The 24,397-nt window shown below is 31.0% G+C and overlaps 1 protein-coding gene across 5 annotated transcripts; it reads right to left on the bottom strand.

Moving 5' to 3' along the window:
* Positions 1-1,941: 1,941 nt before the first annotated feature.
* On the bottom strand, positions 1,942-9,951 carry LOC107872934 (ATP-dependent 6-phosphofructokinase 6). 5 transcript variants are annotated; one of them, XR_007056505.1, is made up of 5 exons: positions 9,844-9,951; positions 6,709-6,847; positions 5,753-5,808; positions 4,363-4,560; positions 1,942-2,164 (listed from the first exon to the last, which is right to left on the bottom strand). XR_007056505.1 is itself a non-coding variant. In XM_047413565.1 (3 exons), exons 1-3 carry the CDS (start codon positions 6,841-6,843, stop codon positions 4,544-4,546), a joined length of 357 nt encoding a protein of 118 aa, XP_047269521.1. In that variant the 5' UTR covers positions 6,844-9,837; the 3' UTR covers positions 4,361-4,543. The 5 variants fall into 5 exon arrangements, 1 of the variants encoding a protein (XP_047269521.1); XR_007056502.1 differs by lacking the exon at positions 9,844-9,951 and adding an exon at positions 9,684-9,837; XR_001675039.2 differs by having other exon boundaries at positions 6,709-9,872.
* Positions 9,952-24,397: the final 14,446 nt, after the last annotated feature.

The following is a 24,397-nucleotide window of genomic DNA, read 5'->3' as shown; positions in this document are numbered from 1 at the left end:
ACGTGTAAAACACGCGCGTACACGTAGAAAAAACTGCTTCTTTGTGTCTATCCACGTGGATAAATATCATTCACTTCCCTCATATTTATCCTATATAAAAAAGTAACCCTCTTCTACCCTTAATTATTCGATTTCTCTCTAAAAAAAAGTCACTGCTAAAAGAAACTGAAAAAACGACCACACATTGTGGTTGATTTTTTAATTTTTTTTTTCAAAAAAGCGACACATGTGGTCGCTTTTATATTTTGAAAAATCAAAATAATTATTTTAATATTTTTTATATTAATTATTATTTATTTTCCAAATAAAAATAAAAAAAATAACAAAATCGACCACTAGTGGTCAGTTTTTTTAAAAAAATATAATTGAAAAATATTTTTAAAGACCGACCACATGCGGTCGGTTTTTAAAAATTATTTTTAATTTATTTTTTAAAAAAAGACCAGTAGTGGTCAGTTTTTATTTTAAAAAAGAAAAGAAAATACTTTTAAAAAAATCGACCACTTGTGGTCTGTTTTTTAATTAAAATAAAAAAATAATTTTAAAAAATCGGCCACTAGTGGTCAGTTTTTGAACTAAAAAAAATTAAAAATTAAATAATTTTTAGTAACCAATAATTATATATATGTAATCAAATATATATATTAGTTTCATTAAAAATAATTATATATATAATGTAATATATATATAATTTTTTGAAATTACAATGATCACACATAGTCAATAACCAGTATAATAATAATAAAAGTCAATCATTTTTAAATTTTGTGAAAAAATTACACTAAAAAATATATCAAATAAAATAAACAAATTACGTTAAACATAATTTTTTTCTTTTACTTATGTTTCACAATATAAAAAAAATATATTTTTTCCTTCGTATATACTTTAAATAACGCTAAACATGCATAATCTTTGTATAATGAATATGTGTATATATATATCATACCATTGAGATAATGATATTATGTTACTATTTCTGTCATAATAATGTAATATATAACGGATAATTCATCAGAATATAATGAACGTGTTCTATTATAAGGTAATATACTTGTGGATGTGATATATATATATATATATATAAATTTTATTATCAGGGACAAATGATTTTATCAATAATAAGTCGTATTTTGTCACAAAAGATTTAGGGTGATGAAAAAAATTTCGTAATCAATTGTCTCCAAAAGTGGGTCGCTAAAAGTATACAAAGACGATTCAGTGCTTCGTCGCTTAAAAAATTAACTTAGCTAAAAAGAAAAAAAATCGTCCCCAAATGTGTAACATTTATGACAAATTTATTTGTCGTAAAAATATAATTTTTTTGTAGTTGATGATATACTTTTGTCACTAAAAAGTCATTAATACCGACAAAATTTCTTCGTCCCTAATTATTTAGTTCAATCAGTGACGACACAAATTGTCTCTCGAGTTAAATATATGTCGTAGTTGAACAAATATATTTTCGTCACTAATGACAACTTTTTGTATACAACAAATATTTTCGTCCTTAAATGTATGAATTAGTGACAAAATTATTATTATAATAAAGCTAAATAATTTTGCAATTAAATCTACTATTTTGTCATTAAAAATATTTTTTTTACCGACGATATAGAATTATCACTAAATTTTATGATTGCCGACAATTACGATTGTCACGAAATACAAAATTAATTTGTATCAAATAAAAAGAAAGATTTAAAACAAATACATTTGTCACTAAATATAATCAAACTTATGACGAAACAGTTTATTTTGTGACGAAAATATTTGTCTTAAAAGTCTAATTTAAGTGTTGCTAAAAGTTACCTTTGATAATAAAATCTTTTGTCACTAATTACAAGAAAATACTTAATTATTTCATATTGATATTATTTTTTAAATTAGAATTGAATAAATTAAAAATAAAATTATAAAACATGCTAGATAATGATAAAATCATCCACAATCATACAAATTAAGAAAACTAAAATTGTATTTAGGTAATATCACCTTGGCAAATCAAAGTAAACCAAGTCCAATAACAAAGAAAATCTAACTGAAATGTAGTACTAAATATTACTCGTATCCTAGACAAAGACAGATATATAGAGATTTCTTCCAAAGTACCAACAATTTGTTGAGTTTGCAGTTATTCTTCATTCAACTCTTAATTTTATACCTATGGAAAAAGGAAGAAAATTAGGATTAATGATGATGCTTATAGATTTGGCAATCAAAATGACTCTACATGCTATAAATGCAGTAATAATCAAATGCAAGGCAATAGGGACAACAACAATGAGACACTAGTCAACTAAATCAAATCACACCTGAACTAAAGAGCACAAATCAGATGAAAAAAATGTGCAGGTGCTGCACCAAAAATAAAGACACAATCAGAAAAAAGAGGAAAAAAGACTTTTCCTAAATATAATTCTATGTGAAAGAAGACCAAGATAAATTAGTCAGATAACCTCCATTTAGTGAATACACTAGTGGGTTCATAAAACATCTAGGTTGATGTAACAGTTCATGAAAAGACCACACTAAATGATGGAATTCACTGTAAGGACTCACACCACAAAACAAACAAATTGACCAATTATAGCAACAAAATCTCAAATTACAGTGAATTTTCCTTTAATCACATCACCACGTAACGCGTAGTATAAAACCAACTCACAGCAGACAAAATCATTCCATTACTAATCAACATCATAAATCCTCAACATTAATAATATACATCATTTTTAGAGTTTTGTCTAAAAAAAAAAAGACATCATTTTCAGAGTTTTCTCAAAGACAAAATTTGAACAGACAGAAGCAAAATGAAAAGAAATTTGATAGTAAAATTGATACAAAAAGATTAGAGTATATATACGGTATTCCGTCTTAAGGAGACCAAATCACACCTGAACTAAAGAGCACAAATCAAACGAAAAAGATATGCAGGTGCAGCACCAAAAACAATGGCAAAATCAGAGAAAAAGAGGAAAAACGACCTTTCCTAAACACAGATCTATGTAAAAGAAGACCTTGAACAGGATCTGATTCTTCTTTTGGAGCTCCAAAATCAGTGTTAATGTCCTTGATGAAAGCCTTTCTGATTATTGAATGTTATGTGACCACGTAATGATTTAAGAATGGATTGGCCATAAGAAAGGATGAAAATGTCCAATTTTTTATTCACTGAAGTATTTTTCTCCTGCATTTTCAGAGAAAAGGCAGCAACTATGCATATTGGATAAGCTAAGGGTATTGGCACTAATTTAAGTTTATCATCATTGTACAAAGCAACTGGACTTGCAAATAATTCATTCAATAATAGACAATGGTAGATAAGGAGGGAAGAGACTTCCTTTCTTCAAAAATCCTGTTCATTGGCATGAGCACCAAATGTGAGAATCACGAGGATTCCGTTCTCGTTGGTGCCAAACTATGGAAATGGAGTTTAGGTATAAGCTTAAGATGAGATTCTTGGGATTACACAAGTTTGAACGTTGAAAGCACCACATAATGGGTGAGGCCTCTTGTGGGTGCCACTGGTGATGTTTCTCGTCTTGAAGAGTTGTCAAATCATTAAGGATTGATGAAGAAGTATTCCTTTAAGCCAATGAGACACCATGTGGAATATCTATATGCATGCAATGTGTATCTTAGGTTGGCTGATCTATGAATATTAACAAAGCAACCAAGTACCAACAGTTAAAAATACAAAACATATTTCGATTCATCTTTGTTCTGCCAGACTTCAACGCTCACGTTGGAGCAAAGATAAAGTTGTTATTGTGTGACTTATAGGTGATGGGTTCAAATCATGGAATCAGTCAACTGTTACTTGAGTCATGGTAGGCCTACTTCACATCCCTTTGGGGTACATCCCTTCCCAAACCCCGTGAACAATACTTCATGCACTAGGCTGCCCCCTTTATGTTGCTAGACTGTACAAGGAAAAAGAGAATATAATCCTATAAGAATGTTCTAAGAACTTTCTTTGCATATTAGTGGTGTCAGGACCAACTTGCACACACCATTGAGTACTTGCTACTTCTCACTAGCATAGATACTTAGTAACACTGCCAAACAAGATTTAGGTAGATGGGAAGAAATCACATAGCATTTTTTTGTATCGGTTGAGGTTTGAACCCTGATCTCCTATGATTTTCACTCACTTTGACCTCTAGACCAGACTTTCGAGAGCTATGACTACGATTTCATGAGAACTTCAAACAGTGGTAATAACTGTAATTCACATTAACATACCATAGATGATGCTATTGACCTAAAAGAAGCTCAATTTTGAAAAAGTTTTGTAATTCATTAACAGATAGGAAATTTTATTAGTTAAGTAATAAATGAGTTAAAATCTTGGCCAACCTCTTCACGGCTAGCAAGAAAAAACCGAAGAATGCTTGGATCTCTATCATTCACGTACTCATCCTCATTAATTCTCTCACCCTCAAATTCTACAATCTCTTTGCACTTTGAAATGAGTTCTTCAATTGTTTATCTGATTACAGAAACTGCATTTTCAGCCTTTATTTGTCGTGGGATGATCTTACATAAAACTTTGATCTACAAAAACATCAACGATGTCAATCAAAGTTATTAGATAGATTAAGCTCGGCAAAAAACATTCAAGTATAGGAAGAACCTGCCTGCCAATATCAACAGTTATGGAACTGTCAAACTCTCTTTTGATGTTTAAACCACAAGGTATCATGCTGCATAATTCATTGATATCAATAGCTATGCACCGGTCCAAACTTGTTAGTTGATTGGGTCGGTCTTCTATATCAGTTCTATTCGACTTGGATCCATTTCATGCCAATACAAATTCATAAACACCGTAGGTCCTTTAATATAAAGACAGTGACAATGCAATATGTCCAAAATATGCATGTGAAGTTGCATATTTCAACAACATCTGCACCTTAAACTAGCTAGAGACTTGAACTCAGCTATTTGAATCATCTATATCCACTCTACTCTAGGAGAGTCGAAGTTGGCTATTTGAATCATCTATATCCACTCTGCTCTATTTGAGCCTATTTCATTCCAAAACAAATCAAGTTGCAGTCTAACAATTTTTCTTTGGGGGTTTACATATACCCATAATTGGTGCTATAATTAAACTTTAGAAGAAAAAATCCATACTGTAACAAACCAAAAAGGAATTCTGCCTTTATTTCAATTTGTTCATCTTACTTTCATGTTTAGTCCATTTCAAAAAGAAAAGTCTCTTTTCTTTTTTGGAAACTCTTTAATTCTAACTTTCCACATGACATATTTAAAACCACAAGATTAAGAACATTTTGGTACATTCTACATATCTCTAGTTTAAGACCACAAGATTCAAAAGTATTACTCTCTACTTGGAATTATTTAGTTAAGAAGTAAATTGAAGCATGAAAAGAATTGAATAAAGAAAATTAGAAGCATCCTGTACAATTAATATCGCAGTGGAGTGGATATTGTTGACAAGTCACATTTACAAGGTATTAAAATGATAAAAAAAGTGAGTTCGGGAAATCGATTAATCAGTTTCAGGTAAGATTCATGTTTATTTAATGCACTATCAAAAAAATGGGAGACAAACAAGATCACACGTTCCAGAGAATCTCAAGACAATACTTAACACTAATTACCTGAATGAAAAATTAGTCTTTAGTGAATATACACCATTTCCAGACATTAATAACTTCCAATTTAAGAATTTGAGTTGATTACATAATTTCTTGAGCTATCCAACTATGAAATTCCATACCTTATTAATCTTCTCCGGTCTGCATGATTAGCCCATACAACCTGCAATGAGTTATCCTGATACACAATTGAAATAACGTTAATGCTTAAAGTGATCAACATAACTATAGAATGTTATAGAACAAAAGATTATATGTAAAAGATGCTACAATCAAATCTGCCAGTACGGTTTCAAACGTATACTCTTCAGGTAGTTCTTTTAACAAATCAGTATCTGGTGTAAGATCGCACATATTCTGCCAAGTGAATGCATACACTCAGTTACATATAAACTCTATATACAACATATATTCCTGAATAGCATGCCACTTTATACCAAAGAACCAACCTCGTATTTATCTGCTTCAGTGGAACCATCTTGTATGAAAGGACATCAATCTTTAAAGAACATGAGTTGCATTCTCAACCTAGATCCTAAAACCAAGGTAGTGACTGGAAGCCACTTAATCTAGAGCAGCTAAGAACTAAGATTTATGCCTAATGGTATGATATCTAGCAGCCAAGTCACCCTGAGATCCCAACTGGCACAGGATGTAAGTTGTCGATACCATGGGGTTAATAAAAAACAGTAGAGATGTAACTTGTTGAGATATCTCATCAATTATTTCTCAAGTTATTCAGATAGTGTTTCATTTCTATGATGCACATGGCTACTTGGTGTTACATAAATTTATTTGGTGACAATGGTTAAAAGGTGCAAGTTCTTATTAGAGGCCAATGAACATTTGGAAGACAACTTCCATTTTATTTTCTAGAAACAAGTTATAGTTGTAGTATGAACTTTAGTACATCTTCAGAGCAAATGTATTTCTGTAAGACAACTAGCTCTCCCACAAACCACATTTGTGCATATTCAAGTAGAGACAAGCACACATAATCACTTACATAGAAGAAGAGAAAGCAAATATCGATCAGTTATGCATTATGTATAAACTGTAAGATTAGGAACAACCATACCCTGATTTTATGGGATACCCACAAACCAACATCTTGGGGAAGCTTGTTTCTTGGAGAATCGCGTTCAATTCTAGAATGGGAATTCTCTGTTGCAAGAATTTCCTGGCCAACTCCTTCGGCTATCACAATAACCATGTGTCTAGAAAATGGCTCGAGAAAAATTAGTTCAAAGCAGTTCAGAAAATGAAATAACACCACACCTAATTGAAGTACAACAATATATTCAATATAATCCCATAACAGGATGACGATGAGGGAAAGTATATGCAGAACTTACCACCTACCTAATAGGTAAAAAGTGTTTATATCAATAGACCCCGGCTCAAGAAAAAATAGTTCAAAGTAGTTCAGAAATGAAAAATAAGACCACACTCATTGGAAGCATCAAAAAATGTTTACCGCACACACCATCAGTTTCTAAAATAGGCTTTATAAACAAGTAGTAGACTCACACCAAACGAGGAAAAAACAGAAATCTTTACCTTTGGCAAAAACTACTGTTTCCTTTTTTAGACTAAAAAGGGGTCTGTAATGGCAACCTGATAAATAGACTGCACCAAATGTATAATAAAAATCAACTATTTTTACCTTCAATTAACAAAAGCAGGCAGTGGCATACCAAAAATACTTACAAGGTAAAAACAAGATCCTTTATCTTGCTAAAGATTCATTTTTTATTTGTGTTTTTGAAAAAAAATAGAAGATGTAGTTGAAATGGTAATTAGTGCCTAGTGAGATCTTCTAAGCAAGCAGGAACTTTCTGTTTACACCAAAAGAAAATAAGAGAGCAGAGACTACTCCTCAATTGCAAGAAACTCGACTCTACACCTTCATAAGCACTTCCATCTCTCTCTCCAAACTACCCACATTAACGTTATCGAAACCATGTTTCAACCATATTAAGCATATCAGGAATATCAGATTGCTGGAACTGCCACGAGATAATGGCCAACTTCTTTCTCTTATGTTGAGAACAACATTTACAGGGATTTAATCTTTCAGAAAAATACATCTGTGGGATTATAAAAATCCTTAGATGCTACATTGTAAGTTGATCTTGAGCATTTTTACAATTAAGTTAATATGTCACCCTTGATATCATGTGGAATTTGGGAGAAGATTGGATCTGATGCACCAGATGATTTATGTCCACTATCAAATTATCTATTCTCATCCTACCAGTCTATTTATTTATTGTGCATTCTTCATCTAAGCCCCAAAATCAGTGTTTTTTGAGATAAAAAGTGCAATCTGTGGAGCTATAAGTGAAAAGTGGGAACTAAAGTGCCTTCAATGTGGAACTTGTCTTAATTTACAGAAAATACAGATATTACGTAGCTTCAACACTTGTAATATCAGATCGAATAAAACTTACTAATTTCGGTACCTACCGTATGATAGAGACAATACTAACACAACTTCTAGTATTAAAGATAATCGAAATATCAAATTGAATTGAACTTACGAATTTCAGCACATCAAATGGAACTGAATTTACTAATAATTTAGAATATATCGTATAAAAGTTACAATACTATATAAAAGTTACAATACTAACACAGTAAAATGTTATTTCAACAAGGTCATGGAAATGTAATCTAATTTTGAATTAACCATTGATTGAAAATAACTACTTTGCAACATTCAATTTCATGTATATTTGGTGTATAACTGTAACTAAAGAGTTTAAGGGGGAGTCCCGAATTGGAAGAAGCAGAAGAATTGGGACTGCTTTTTTGGATTAACCAGTGATTGAAAGAAGTCTGGAAACAAAAACTGCTAAAACTAAAAATGAAACATTAAAGTTTCCCTTTATCATTCTGTGAAACCATAATAAAAAATCGGTTTTTGTTTTACTCCTCATTTTTTCCAAATATAACATATTTTTGGCTTATTTCATTTTGCATAGGTAAATTACTGCATATGTGATCAAATTATAGGGCCTCAATTTCTTATGATATACATGGATGTTAAGTGTCAATGATGACAACACTGGAAACATAATGCCCAAGTACAATTATTCTAGGTGGGAGACAAATGTTGGACTAACAAGTCAACACTTTGATTAGCGTCTATCTATCATTGAGGCAGTGTGTTCGACCCACTACAACTTTAAAACTCAATTGAGTGACTTTCACCACTTCAACTGCTAAACTGAGACGTTCCAAAAAGTTTCCCATTTTCAGTATAACTAAACCATTTTAACTAAGTAATCCTCAATAAAAGACTAATTTCATATTTTCAGCTTTTTCTCAAATTCGATCCTTTCCTCAATTCATCACAAAGTTATAAGCTAAATTTCATAAAAGAGAATCATTCTTATCACATAAAAAAAATATCGTTATCCTCTTCTAACATCCTATGTAAGATTACACAGTTGGTCTTGACCAGAGGATGGTTGATCATTTCTTTGCTTCTTTATCTCCAAGCGGAAGTTCATAAACAAGAACCATTCTGATCAACTGAAAGATATTATTATCCTCATCAAATTAACTTCTCTAGTGCCCATGTAACCTCATATTGTTGGTCCTACCCAGTGTATAATCAGTCAATTTAAGACAATCACATCACAAAATTTAGGTGTAGCTCTAAAATTAGCAATGAGACTATGAACAGTACTTCATAGTAAGAAACCTAAGAAAAATCTAATAAACAAGAAACTGGGACTACTTAGGGGAAAAGACTAAGATCTTTGCTTAGACATATGAAATTAGGGGTCAGTGCAAAACTTTAAATATTACATTAGTTCAAAAGGAAAATACTTGAATCACTCCTAAACACAGAATATATCCTCCAAAGATCATCTATTAGCCATAAAGTTAACACCTAATAGTGCGAGCAGCACCAGTAATATCAACAGAAAGTCTAATCATGCTTACAGTAGCAAACAAGCTAAATAATATTGTAAAATTAAGAATTTCAATATTACAAATTAACAAACAATCCGAATCTCCTGAAAACAAACATGCACACACCCAAACTCTTGCTTAAATCTTCAAAATTTAAAAGGGTTTTTCTTTGCCCAAATTGTAAAAAGGTTTTATTTGACCAAATCATATCAGAGATTCACCAAAAAATGATTTAATGCTCAGAAACAAGAAGAAAACAAGAACAACAGGGTTAATCGGGGGTTACCTCAATATTGGAGGGAATATAATGGGGATATGTCAAAAATAGCAGTATTTTGTTATAAAATTCACCTTTCACAGCAATATTTTATATAATTACCATTTATAATCATTGTATTCGATTTACGCCCTCTATATTTAGTTTTACAGATAGTATACAATCCCTATTTAGCCATTGTATTCGATTAACAACTGTTGTATTCACTTTTACTTAGTGATCTGTATTCATAAAAATATAAATACACTACATATTTAGCCACGCCAAAAACACTATCAATTTTTTCTTTTTCATTTTCTTATATTTTTTCTTTTGTCGTGTTTTTCTCATTTTTTCTTCTTCTTTTTCTATTTTTTTCTTTTTTTTTTTTCATTTTTTTCTTTTTTTTTTTTCTTTCTTCTGTCTCTAACTTTCATTTCTCTTTCTTCTTTTCTTTTCTTCTTTAATTTTTTATTTTATTTTAGGTACTTATTTTCTTTATCATTTTTAATTCTATTTTATATTTTTTGTATTATCGAAAAATATGACTACTCGAGCACAAGTCATGGATGATAACATAAATACCATAATTATTTATCATATTTGTAGTCACATCGTCATTTATATTTTTGTATTCGTTGATACAACTGCATTTGTATTTTGTAGTTCGCATTATATTTGTATTTTATAGTTCTCCCTTATATTTGTATTTGTTAGTTCACAACACCATTTATATTTTATATAATTCTCACTTGCATTTTAAAATAATTTTGTATTTATATTTTATAATTGACTGTATATTATATTAGATTGTATTTGTATTGTGGTTTTATTGTGTTTCCATATTTAGATTATATTTGTATTTGTATTCTATTTTCGCTGATGTCTTTTTATTTCTAAAGAATTATTTTGTATTTGTATTTGTAAGTTTATTACATATTGTATTTGGCTGTTACTATGTACAATTTGTATTCTATTTTCATCAATGTATTTGTATTTTTAAAGAATTATTTTATATTTGTATTTATAAGTTGATCGTATATTATATTTCTAATTGGAATTTCATTTGTTTGTATTTGAATTTGTAGTTGACAACGTCATTTGTATCTTTAAACATTAGAAAAAAATTGTTGTTTATCTTTCTATGAAGACTTGTATCTACATTTATTGATACAATTTGGATCATAATAAAAATAAAAATAATAAATTATACAAATACAAATGTTACATCTGTATCAATGACACATTTTTATACAACTTGAACTATATGCATACAAAATAATACTTGTTTATATACAAATATAAATGATAAATTTGAAATACGAAATACAATGATTTATTTGCATTGAAAGATAAATTGCATATTTATGTATTTTAGTCTCAAGCAAATACAATTAATCAATATATTTATTTATATACAAAAATACGAATGATAAATTATACATATTCACAACTAAACTATTCAACTACAAATAATAAATTTATTTAAAATACATAGGATGACACCAAAAAATATAAAATATAAAATACAACAACAAACTTAAAAAATACAAAAAAATAAAAAAGGAGAAAAAATGACCAAAAAAATAAAAAATAACGAAAAAAGAATCAAAGAAAATGCAAAAAAAAAAAAGACTGCAAAAAAAAGAAATATAGAAAAAGATGAAAAAATAGAAAGAAATTATGATTTAGGCTACAATTATGGTTGTACTAGCATGTAACTGTAACACTACAAAAATAAAAGAATAAAAAATAAAAAGAAAAAAGTGAAAAAATAAAAAATAAAGAGAAAGCAACAAAAAAAGGAAAGAAAAAAAAACTGAAAATAGAAAAAGAAGAAGAGAATAATAAAAAATAGAAAAAGAGAGAAAATACATGAGAAAGACTATGAATTGTAATTAGAAAAAATTAATAGGCAAGAGGGGGTTATGAATTGTAATTAATTAAAAATTAGGCTTTAAGTGGTAATAAAAGCTCAATAGTGGCTAATCCGAATAATTTTCCCTATAACATTTTAATGTTTAAAATATTGGAGGGAATATCGTATTTTTAAGTAAATTTTATAAAAGTTATAAGATAACACTTATAAATTGTTGTTTTAAAATAATAAAACTAACCACATTCTAAAAGTGTAATCATATTTGCAAAAAGTGTTGCCAATTAGATAAAGATATGGCAACACTTATAAAGTGTAGCCAATAGCTTTAAAAAGTACGCTTTACGAGCGTTGTCAAAATTATCGTGGCTTAAAGTTAAAAGTCAAGGCCAAATTTTAAAAGTGTGCCTAAAATATATTTTAGGCAACACTTTACAAGTGTTGTCCAGATTTAGTATGGCCTTAGGCCAAAAATGTTGTAGTGTCACCTTCTCTTCTGCAGAAAAAAAAGCCACTGTTATGATTTTTCCAACTGCTTCACTGGCAACTTCATTCGCATCCTTGTATAGTTCTATAGGAAAATGTAACTTGCATTAATTGCCAATTTTACTTGAAAAATTTTATTTGTACATAAATTTGGAGCTAGCCTTCACATCAGCGCAAAAAACCACTAAGTAATTTCATGCGTAGATATCCATTTAGTCCAAGTAGAGGCACCATAACTATTATTATAAGTGTCAATTACTAGCTTGTTTCAAGTCCAATAACTAATCCAAATATAACTGTTGAAGTGTTCTGCATAAGAACCACAAGGGTTGGTATGGTGGTTCTGCACCTCACCCCTTAAGCAAGAGGTTGGGGCTTCGATCCTCACCTCTGGTGAATGGACAAAAATCTGTGGCCAATTCCCTACCGCTTAGTGCGCTGACAGTTGAACAGAGGATTAGTCTCACGGCTAGCGGCTATGGGGATACCTTGGGAAACCAAAAAAGAAGTGTTCTGCATAAGAAGATCAAGTGAGTTTCCAACTATACCTCAGATAGATGTTGCATCTGTTGATAGTCGAGAGCCAATTGCACCAATCGAGTTCTCTTCGCTGTATTATTGACATGGGTACTCTTTCATTATTATAACTTTTGACTACCTTTTTGTTTTCGTATTTGGAGATGATTGAGTTATTATATTCTGAATAAATCGTCAATCAATATTGTGGCTTGTTTTGAATAATATCGTGGGTTATTATAATGAAGCTTAATAATCACTTTTTCATAAATGTCTTTTGTTGGATAATGCATATGTTAACATATATTTAGAAAGCTTGTTGCGTCTCTTTAACAGTTTTAGAGGTTTTGTTTGTAATTATTTTTAAAAACTCAGACTATCATAATGATGTTCAGAATTTTTATCTTTTCATATTAATTATGTGACGCAGTCTATATCACTTTGTCTGAATATATATTTATTTTTTTCTAACTTTTATTTATTTGAGTAAATACTTTTAGAGTATTGATCTTATAATTGTACCTATGAATTTCTTCCTATCCAATAATTACACTATTCAACTACCAAATCTAAGTCGTAATTATTTTTTGTGATAAAATTTCATTGTGATTGATTGCAGGTTAAACAGTGACGATAATATAATCGTTGCTAATTGTTTGAATTATTAGTTACAAACACTATTGTCACAATTAAATATAAAATTTTGTGGCTAAAACTTACAATATGATAGCTTCAAACTTTAATTAATTAGTTGATCATATTCAACTTCGATCTACTTAAAATGTTTCTCACATGTACAAGATTAACACACTAACTTTATACTTTCTGAAAAATTCATTCAATAAGTTCACTTCAACCTTCACACAATTAGATCGAGTCTTGTTTTCTATAGCTATATCAATATAAAATTAATTTTCTATAATCATAAACAAAAATAGCCAAAGATCAATTTATATTTAGCTACAAAATTTTTCCGTAGAAAAAAATAACTAAATTATTCAGCTACACATTCTAAATCATCACTACTTAATGATGGCATATTTTGTGACAAAATTATGTTGTCACTAAATCATAGATTAATTAGAGACAATAAATTATGCATCACTAATTGTTTATAGTATTAGTGATAAAAATTGAGGTCACAGTTAAATCAAATTTTGTAGCTAAAACTTACAATATTTAACTACGAACTCTAATTTGTCGCTATTGCGACAATTTATTTTTTATGATGAATTTTTTTTTGTGTCTAAAATTATAACTAATTCAAGACAAAAAATAGTTTGTCACGAATTGGATCCATTATTAGAGACAATAAAATGAGCGTCACTAATTGTTTATAGTATTAGTGACAAAAATTGAGGTCACAATTAAATATCAAATTTTGTAGCTAAAACTTACAATACTTAACTATGAACTCTAATTTATTGCTATTGCGATAACTTGATTTTTATGACGAATCTTTTTTTGTGTTTAAAATTATAACTAATTCAAGACCAAAAAATCGTTTGTCACTAATTGAATCCATTATTGGTGATAAAAAAGGGTGTCACTGAAAACTTAAAATTCATCACTAATGATACTTAATATAATGAAGCAAAAATATTTTTTGGTGGAAAACTTTAGAGGACAAAACTTTGCTACGAAATTTTACGTTTCATCACTAAAAGTATGAGCTTCATGTATTTAGATACGAAATGTAATTTTCGTCATAAAAAGTGAACAATTAGTGACGAATTTCATCTCGTAGCTAATAATTTCGTAGCTATATATCAATTTTATTGTAGTACACATTCAAGAGTTCATATATATATATCTATATATATACCTAGTATATTAAGCTAATCAAATATAATTAATCGATCACTCATCTTAGTATGTATCAGAAACATATCGCATTATATTATTGTATAATATACGTGTGTATGTATGTGATATATATAGCACGTATTTAGAATTTGATATAGTCGATAGTGTGTATATGTGTGTGTGTATATATATATATATACATACATATATATGTAGTATATACATATTATACAGTGAAGGTATATTAATGACATAATATAATGTAATCTTTAATTCATCTGAGTATTTGTGAAATATGTTGTCTATTATTATGGGATAGTAAAATCGTATATGTGATGTTTATAGTACGTATGTGAAAGCTGATAAACAATTGAATATATGTATATATACGTATATCTCGTGTAGTGATGTATGTAGTAATCAAAAGCTAGATAACTGAATCTATATATCAAAATAGTTTGAATGATACATTGATATATATCATACTATTGAGGAAGTAGCTATATTCTATTTTGGGTCACTGTAGACACACGTATGTTGTTGAAGTTGTAATAACGTAAGAGTAGTATTATGATATATATATATATATATATATATATATATATATATATATATATATATAAATTGTATTTAAAAGCTAATTAACCAAAAATTTATCATAATTTACATAATTCATTGATATTATTATACGATTGAGGAAATATACTACTCGTGTTAACGTGATGATAAAATAACTACTTATTTGATTTATATATATACGAATTGTATTAAATTAATTGGATGTTGTCCCAGTCCCATAAACAGTGTATGTACTATGTATTTATATATATATGAATTGTATTAAATTAATTGAATGTTGTTATAAATATTATAGAATTTATTAAAATTTTAATTTGTTAAAAAATAATTAATTTATTAATTTATTAATTGTAATTTGTTAAAGTTTAATATCAAGAATATATTTTTAAAAATATTACGAAAACCGACCACAGTAATATTTTAAAAAATTATTTTTGTATAACCCGACCCGACCCGTAATACATAATAATAACACAAAAACACACCCAAAATCCCTCATTTCACCCGTCCAAAACAGCAAGAACACGCCAAAACTCTATAAATCTCACACTTTAACATTAAACCCTCCAATCTCCATTGTTCTTTCTTGTTCAAGGAGGTTTTTACTCAACTTCTTGAATTTTTTTTGGCTTTTATCAAATTTTCAAGGAACTATTTCATCTTAACTTTCAATTTTGGGCAAGGTAACAATTAACTACAATTCATTAACTAAATTTAGCTTATTTTAGTATCCACAAACTCGTTTTTTAATATCTAGAAATGTTAAAGGTCTACATACAAATATCGTAGTGTTAATTTCGTCAATTTGTTGTGGTTTGAGTTCTAGGGCTTGGATATTTATTTTATTTAGCTAGATTTTAGCTAATTTTTGGATATTAAGATTGAATTAGCTAATTTTAGGCTTGTTCCTACATTAATTTGATTTTGAATTACCTAAATTTTGGTTAGTCTTGACACTTATTTCTCCATTTTAGTCATTAATTTTTTAATTTTTTTGAGAGAAAATCTTAATCCTATTCCTTTACTACGATGTTGTAATAATTTAAGTGAAAGATTATTCTATGTAATAATTTTACTATCTGACAGATTCTGAATCCGGTATAAGGATTGCTTTGCTATTTTTTTTGGTGACCTGTTATCACTTACACTTTAATTTATGCCAAGCAAAGGTAAGTTGTTATCTTCTTGTTACTATTCATATTGAAGTCTAGTGAAGCCGTGTGTGGCCTAGTTCGATTCACTAGCATTGTTGTTATCTTCTTGTTATTGTTCATAGTGAAGTCTAGTGAAGCCGTGTGTGGCCTTATTCGATTCACTAGCATTATTGTTGACATCTTGTTGGTCTTGTTGTTGCTTGTTTTGAATGTGGTTTGTTTGGTGACTTAGTTACTTGAAAATGGTTAAGTGTAGGGACTTTAAAGGGGATATTTTTGTTTTGAATGTGGTTTGGTTGGTGACTTAATCACTTGAAAACAGTTAAGTGTAGGGACTTTAACGGGGATTTTTTTGTTTTGAATGTGGTTTGTTTGGTGACTTAGTTACTTGAAAATGGTTAAGTGTAGGAACTTTAAAGGGGATTTTTTATTTTGAATCTTGTTTGGTTGGTGACTTAGTTACATGAAAATGGTCAAGTGTCGGGAATTTAAAGGGGCTTTTTTTGTTTTGAATGTGGTTTGGTTGGTGACTTAGTTACTTGAAAATGGTTAAGTATAGGGACTTTAAAGAGGTTTTTTTTTATTTTGAATTTGGTTTGGTTGATGACTTAGTTATTTGAAAATGGTTAAGTAAATGGACTCTAAAGGAAATTTTTTTGTTTTGAATGTGGTTTGTTTGATGACTTAGTTACTTGAAAATGATTAAGTGTAGGGACTTTAAAGGGGATTTTTTTTATTTTGAATGTGGTTTGGATGGTGACTTAGTTACTTGAAAATGATTAAATATAGGGACTTTAAAGGGGATTTTTTGTTTTGAATGTGGTTTGGTTGGTGAATTAGTCACTTGAAAATGGTTAAGTGTAGGGACTTTAAAGGGGATTTATTGTTTTGAATGTGGTTTGGTTGGTGACACTTGAAAATGGTTAAGTGTAGGGACTTTAAAGGGGATTTTTTGTTTTGAATGTGGTTTGGTTGGTGACTTAGTTACTTGAAAATGGTTAAGTGTGGGGACTTTAAAGGGGATTTTTCATTTTGAATGTGTTTTGGTTGGTGACTTAGTCACTTTAAAATGGCTAAGTGTAGGGACTTTAAAGAGGTTTTTTTGTTTTGAATGTGGTTTGGTTGCTGACTAAGTCACTTGAAAATTGCTAAGTGTAGGGACTTTAGAGGGGGATTTTTTGTTTTGAACATGGTTTGGTTGGTGACTTAGTTACTTGAAAATGGTTAAGTGTAAGGACTTTATAGGGGATTTTGGTTTTGAATGTGATTTGGTTGGTGGCTTCATTACTTGAAAATGGCTAAGTGTATTTAAAAGAGATTTTTTTGGTTTTGAATGTGGTTTGGTTGGTGACTTAGTCACTTGAAAATGGTTAAGTGTAGGGACTTTAAAGGGGATTTTTTGTTTTGAATGTGGTTTGGTTGGTGATTTAGTCACTTGAAAGTGGCTAAGCATTGAGACTTTAAAGGGGATTTTTTGTTTTGAATGTGGTTTGGTTGGTGAATTAGTTATTTGAAAATGGTTAAGTATAGGGACTTTAAAGGGATTTTTTTTTTGAATGTGGTTTGTTTGGTGATTTTGTTTATTGAAAATGGTTAAGTGTAGGGACTTTAAAGGGAATTTTTTGTTTGAATGTGGTTTGGTTGGTGACTTAGTTACTTGAAAATGGTTAAGTGTAGGGACTTTAAAGGGGATTTATTGTTTTGAATGTGGTTTGGTTGGTGACTTAGTCACTTGAAAATGGTTAAGTGTAGGGACTTTAAAGGAATTTTTTTAATTTTGAATGTAGTTTGGTTGGTGACTTAGTTACATGAAAATGGTTAAGTGTAGGGACTTTAAAGGGAATTTTTTGTTTTGAATGTGGTTTGGTTGGTGACATAGTCACTTGCAAATGGTTAAGTGTAGGGACTTTAAAGGGGATATTTTTATTTTGAATGTGGTTTGGTTGGTGACTTAGTCACTTGAAAATGGTTAAGTGTAGGGACTTTAAAGGAGTTTTTTTGTTTTAAATGTGGTTTGGTTGGTGACTTAGTCACTTGAAAATGACTAAGTGTAGTGACTTTAAAACGGAATTTTTTGTTTTGAATGTGGTTTGGTTGGTGACTTAGTTACTTGAAAATGGTTAAGTGTAGGAACTTTAAAGGGGATTTTTTGTTTTGAATGTGGTTGTGTTGGTGACTTAGTCACTTGAAAATGGTTAAGTGTAGGGTCTTTAAAGGGGATTTTTTGTTTTGAATGTGGTTTTGTTGGTGACTTAGTCACTTGAAAATTGCTAAGTGTAGGGACTTTAAAGGGGATTTTTTTATTTTGAATGTGGTTTGGTTGGTGACTTAGTAACTTGAAAATTACTAAGTGTAGGAACTTTCAAGGGGATTTTTTGTTTTGAATGTGGTTTGGTTGGTGACTTAGTTACTTGTAAATGGTTAAGTGTAGGGACTTTAAAGGGAATTTTTTATTTTGAATGTGGTTTGGTTGGTGACTTAGTTACTTGAAAATGGTTAAGTTTATGGACTTTAAAGGTGACTTGATAGGTTGGAAATGATTAAAGGTGGGGATTTTAAAAGTGACTTGGTAGGTTGAATGTTGTTATGTTTAGTGACTTGGTTGATTGAAAACGATTAAGTGTGGGGACTTTAAATGTATTTTTTTTTAATGTGATTATGTTTGGTGATAATTCAATTTGTGTGACACAATCTAATTAGTTGAATCTGATTAAATGTGTAGATGAAACCTAATTGGAGCTAGATATATCAATGGAACAATGATAATCAGGGTGTATTAGGGAGGAATTTGTAGATTGTGTCAAAAAATTTGTTGAACATGCTAAGACACTTGATGTTTGGACACATATTTGGACTATTCGTTGTTCTTGTGTTAGATGTGTAATGGTATAAATCTTGTAAATGAAGAAGATGTAAAGGAACGTCTTTATAGAAGGGGGTTTCACGAGGACTTTTTAATATTAAGATACTAGGATGACAGAAATGGTGCACGATGCTTTTGGGATGCAACACGGGGCGACTTTATGGAAAATGTCGAAGATGTTCCTAATAGCGAAGAAGGGTAAATTCTATGAACAATTGCATGTTGCCAGTCATCCTTTGTTTGATAGGTGTTCGCACTATCGTTTGTCTGTTGTTGTTATATTATTACGTATTAAATCTAACTGGAATATTGCTGAAGGTGGAATGGACTCAATGATATACCTTATTAAAGAATTGGTTGACCCGGCTTGGAGGTTCCTGATTCTTTCTATAAGGCAGAAAGATTGGTGTCAAAGTTAGGTCTCTCCTCGGTTAGAATTGATTGTTGTGAAAATGACTGGATGTTATACTTTAAGGAATTTGCTAACCTAGAGTCCTGTAAGTTTTGTTAGCACCCTCGATATAAGTGTGGTTCTAGTGTAAATCAAATTACTATAAAGGCGATGCATTATTTACCTCTAACACCAAGGTTGAAGAGGTTATATGCTTCAAACAGCTCAGCTCCTTATAAGAGATGACACAGTGAAAATTGAAGGCCCACTGGTGTTATGTGTCATCCATATGATGGAGAGGCTTGGAATCACTTTGATGCAACTTATCCAGATTTTACAGCTGAGCCACGAAATATTCATTTGGGATTATGTGCGGATGGGTTCTCTTCTTTTTCAATTGGTGTTGTGCCATATTCATATTGGCCTGTATTTATCACCCCTTATAATCTTCCTCCTGAAATGTTGATGACTAGTCCCTATATATTTTTGAATTGGGTTGTTCCTGGCCTGCGTAATCTAAAAAGCAGAATAGATGTCTACTTGCAACCTTTGATCAATGAACTTCAAATTTTATGGCATGAGGGGATTGAAACTTGGGACATCTCACTTCAATAGAATTTCAATCTGCGTGCATATCCAATGTGCACTGTTAATGATTTTCTTGCTTATGGAATGTAGTTTGGGTGGATGATAGCTGGAAAGCTGGCTTGTCCATACTGCATGGAAAAAATAAAATCTTTCACATTGAGACATGGCTGAAAAAATTCATGGATTGATTGTCATTGTTGTTTCTTACCACCTGATCATGGATTTAGGAGACTCAAGAATGCATTCAGAAGGAATAGAAGGGAATATGATGGTCCACCTCTAAGGCTGTCTGGTCATGACATCTGGGAGATAGTTTAGGATTTGCCTAAAGTCAGCGAAGAACCATTGTACAGGCTTGATGAATATGGTGTTTCACATAACTGGACTAAGCAGAGTATATTTTGAGAGTTAGAATATTGACCAGATAATTTACTTAGTAATAATGTTGATGTCATGCATACTGAGAAGAACTATTTGACAACTTGTTCAACACAGTTATGGATGTCACCGGCCAAACAAAAGATAATCCCAAGGCCAGACTTGACTTACTAGAATATTGCAAACGCAGAGAATTAAACTTACAAGAGGGGCCCAATGACAATGTTCTTAAGCCTAAGGCTAGTTTTACATTCAATTTGGACCAATAATGTTAAATATGTGAGTGGGTTTAAAATTTAAAGATGTCCGATGGATATGCCTCAAATTTGGGAAAGAGGGTTGATATGACACAAGGAATCTTGCATGGAATGAAAAGCCATGATTGTCATATTTTCACGGAACAATTACTTCCAATTGCTTTTATTGGTTTACCTGAAAATATATGGAAACCAATAGCAGAGATCATTTTGTTCTTTAAAGACTTATGTGCCACCACATTAAAAGAAGAAAATCTGGCGTGAGTGAAAAGTAATATTATTGTTATCACCAACAAGATGGAGAAGATTTTTCTATCAGCGTTCTTCGATGTGATGTAACATCTTACCATTCACCTTATGCACGAAGCTCGTCTAGATAGTCCAGTTCAAACTAGGTGGATATATCCATTCGAACGGTAAGCAATTGCAACATATTTAAATTCATACATATCTTTTTTAAATATAGTAAACATCTAATCTTAAGATTATGCAGGGCAATTGGAAAATTGAAAAGGGGTTCCAAAAACAAACATAGGGTAGAAGACTCTATAGTTGAGGCATATCTTGCAAGAGAAATATCTCAATTTTGTTCATACTACTTTCGTGATGAAGTTTCTTGTTTGAGAAATAGACCGAATCGCCATCAGGACGATATGAATGAGCCTCATTTGCAACCGATATTAATTTTCAATCAATCTGGTTCTAAGGCTAAACAAACCATACGTCGTCGGCTCACTCCCACATAGCGCAAATCAGCAACTTTGTATGTATTGCTGAATTGCCCGGAAGTTGAGCCCTTTCTGAAGTAACGAGATTAAAATTTTAACATATCTTATTTGTTTACTCATTCCCTTAAAGAAACTAGTTGTGTTTCGCATGTTGGATCCTCAGTTCATTTAAGACTCAATTCAACGAAAATCAAGTGTATTCATCCTTTGCAACATGGTTTACATATGAGGTTCGTAAGTGTATTAATATTTCTATAAATTTTAAATATCTACACATTCCTCAACTAACATACATATAATATATATATATATATATGTATAATATTTTTAGGTATACCAGTCACCAAATGCAGCCGCATACAATCAAATCTTGAGAGATATTTATTTGGGTCCAGTTGAAGATCATGCAATGTCCCATTACACATTAAATGGATTTAAATTTTCCACCAAACAACACTTTAGAACAAGAAAAACAAACAATAGTGGTGTTTGGGTTAAGTGTTATGATGATGTTGATTACTTTGGCATCATACACGAGATCTTAGAACTGGATATTGCTGGTTTTCAAATTAAAAAAATTATTCTCTTTCTATGTAAGTCGTTTGATCCAAGCACAAGAGGCACTAGAGTACATAAGGAGCATAATATCATTGAAGTGAAGCACAATAGGTCGTATCCTGTTTATGATCCATTTGTTCTAGCATAAAATGCTAAATAAGTGTATTATGCTCCTTATCCGTTGCACAGTGATAAGTCTGATTGATGGGCTGTAATCAAAACAAAACCTATAGGACGGGTGAAAGTTGAGAATGTGCTGGAGACTACATATCAAAATGAAATGCAGATTAATCACCAGCTAGTGGACTTTGACTTAGTGGATAGTTTGAATCACCCAGAAAATATATTTGAAAAGTTAATGTTGTAGAAAAAGAGGCTGAGTGGGTAGGAGATGAGGAAACTTCCGAAGAGGGTGAATGATTTAGTGGAGAGTCTTCAGAAGAGAAGATTAGTTGTGTAGGTTGTATTTATTATGTATTGATGTCTTTATGTTTTGTACTATATATTTACCTTTATGTTTCTTGTTTAAGATTGACATGTAATATACTGTTTAAGATTGTTGTTTTCACTTTTCCATAATTTATATAGTAATAAAAATATTCTTATCTATCTCGTGTTGTTGGAGCGATTTGAAATGTGAATAGTAACTTGAAATTAGTTACTAAGAATGTTTTCTTATATATTCATTTTATAGGAACTAACTACTTGTCAACTTTACATAATTTAAATGTCAGGCAGGGCTGACAAAGGTAAGGGAAAAGTTGATTTTATGAAACCAAAAAAGAAAAGACAACTTCCACCTTATAGACGACCGATAGGTATTCATATATCTGAGGTTCGATTTGCTGACGCGACAGTACGACCCTCATATTCTAGATTGTCTCAGCATTCGATTCCTACTCCTATGCATGTGGGGCCACTTCATGGGTCTATACCAACCTAATCTGCTCCTATCACCGTGCCACAACCATCACATTACTATCGGACGGCCGCTGCGATACCCTCCTGTAGCAGTCACGCAGCTTCGAATAGTGATTCTACTAGATTTATTAGGTTGTCGGATCTTCAACTTGGAAGTACTCCATCGGGTGCTTCAGATCCGCCCATGCTAGTGTATCCACCATCACTTGATCCGTAGCCAGGAGACAGAGATGATTCTGGGAGGCGTTATCTTGTTCCATATGCGAGAGGGTAAGATTTCTAAATATAATAACATTATTCATTTTTTCATTATTATATTATTATGCTCTATAACATTACTGTTTGACTTGTGTTGTAGGTTTAGGTCGGATGCTGGAGTTGGACAAGTTACGAGAAATCGCATTTGTTGGAACTTCAACGACCACTGGACTAGTTGGCAAAAGGTTTCAGAAATTGACAGGGAAAGAATGTTTCAAGAATTTAATGTAAGGATTTAACTTATCAACTACTTAACACTTTGTTAGAACAAAAGATCGAATATTATATTTTTATTTTTGTTGTAGAAATTTTATTGATGGGATGATGTGAATGCATATCTTATATAGAGGAACTTTTTCAGAAGATGTAGATCCAGATTTAACGGTCTATTGGATTATGCCCGAACCAACTTGGTACGACCTGACAGGATTAGTGAACCCTTATGACAACAGTATATTCGCCATTGGAATAACGAAGAATATCAATTGCTAAGGGAAAAAGAAAAGAAAGCCCGGGCATCATCCAAGGGTGGCTCCCTACATACTGCGGGTGCCAAAAGTATTATTGTTGTGCAGGAAAAAATGGTATGTAACTTTTACAGTTTTAATTGTTTGTTTCTATTTAAGTTTCTTATTATTTAAGCACTGATAATTTTTTCATATGCAGGAAAAAGAAAAGGGTAGGAGCATATCACACGATTAGCTATTCGAGAAGAATCATCTGAAAAAGAAAAAGAATCCCACTGATGAAGATGTCTGGGTTGAACCTCGTGCAAAAGCTGTCCATGTAAGAAAAAATACTGAATTTATGAATCTTTTTCTCAAAGTTGATATTATTCAATTATAAGTACTTTAATATTTTTTGACTTTTAGTTTTTACTTTACTTTGAATATAGGAAAAATATACGCAGCTCGTTAGTGAGTATCGTAGTACTCAGCCTCCTGAAAGTCAGGGTGACCCACTACCCCAACATGTAGAGGAGGAGTTATGAGAAAAAGTTGTGGGTCCTGCAGTTAGAGGCCATTACTATGGATACCATAATTTTTTTTGGAGAGAATATTAGGTGTTCATCCGACCCTGCATACTCTAGCTCTTTAGTTGATAGAGAAACCATTGAAAGACTAGAAAATACGGTTTCTAAACTCACTGAAGAGCTTGCTGAACAGAGAGAGAGGGCACAGAAGAAGGAGGAGGAAACATCATCACAAATCAGGATACTGCAGGA

This window comes from Capsicum annuum, chromosome 6 (genome assembly GCF_002878395.1).
Source record: "Capsicum annuum cultivar UCD-10X-F1 chromosome 6, UCD10Xv1.1, whole genome shotgun sequence".
Classification (NCBI taxonomy): Eukaryota; Viridiplantae; Streptophyta; class Magnoliopsida; order Solanales; family Solanaceae; genus Capsicum; species Capsicum annuum.
This window is presented reverse-complemented; position numbering and strand designations above follow the sequence as displayed.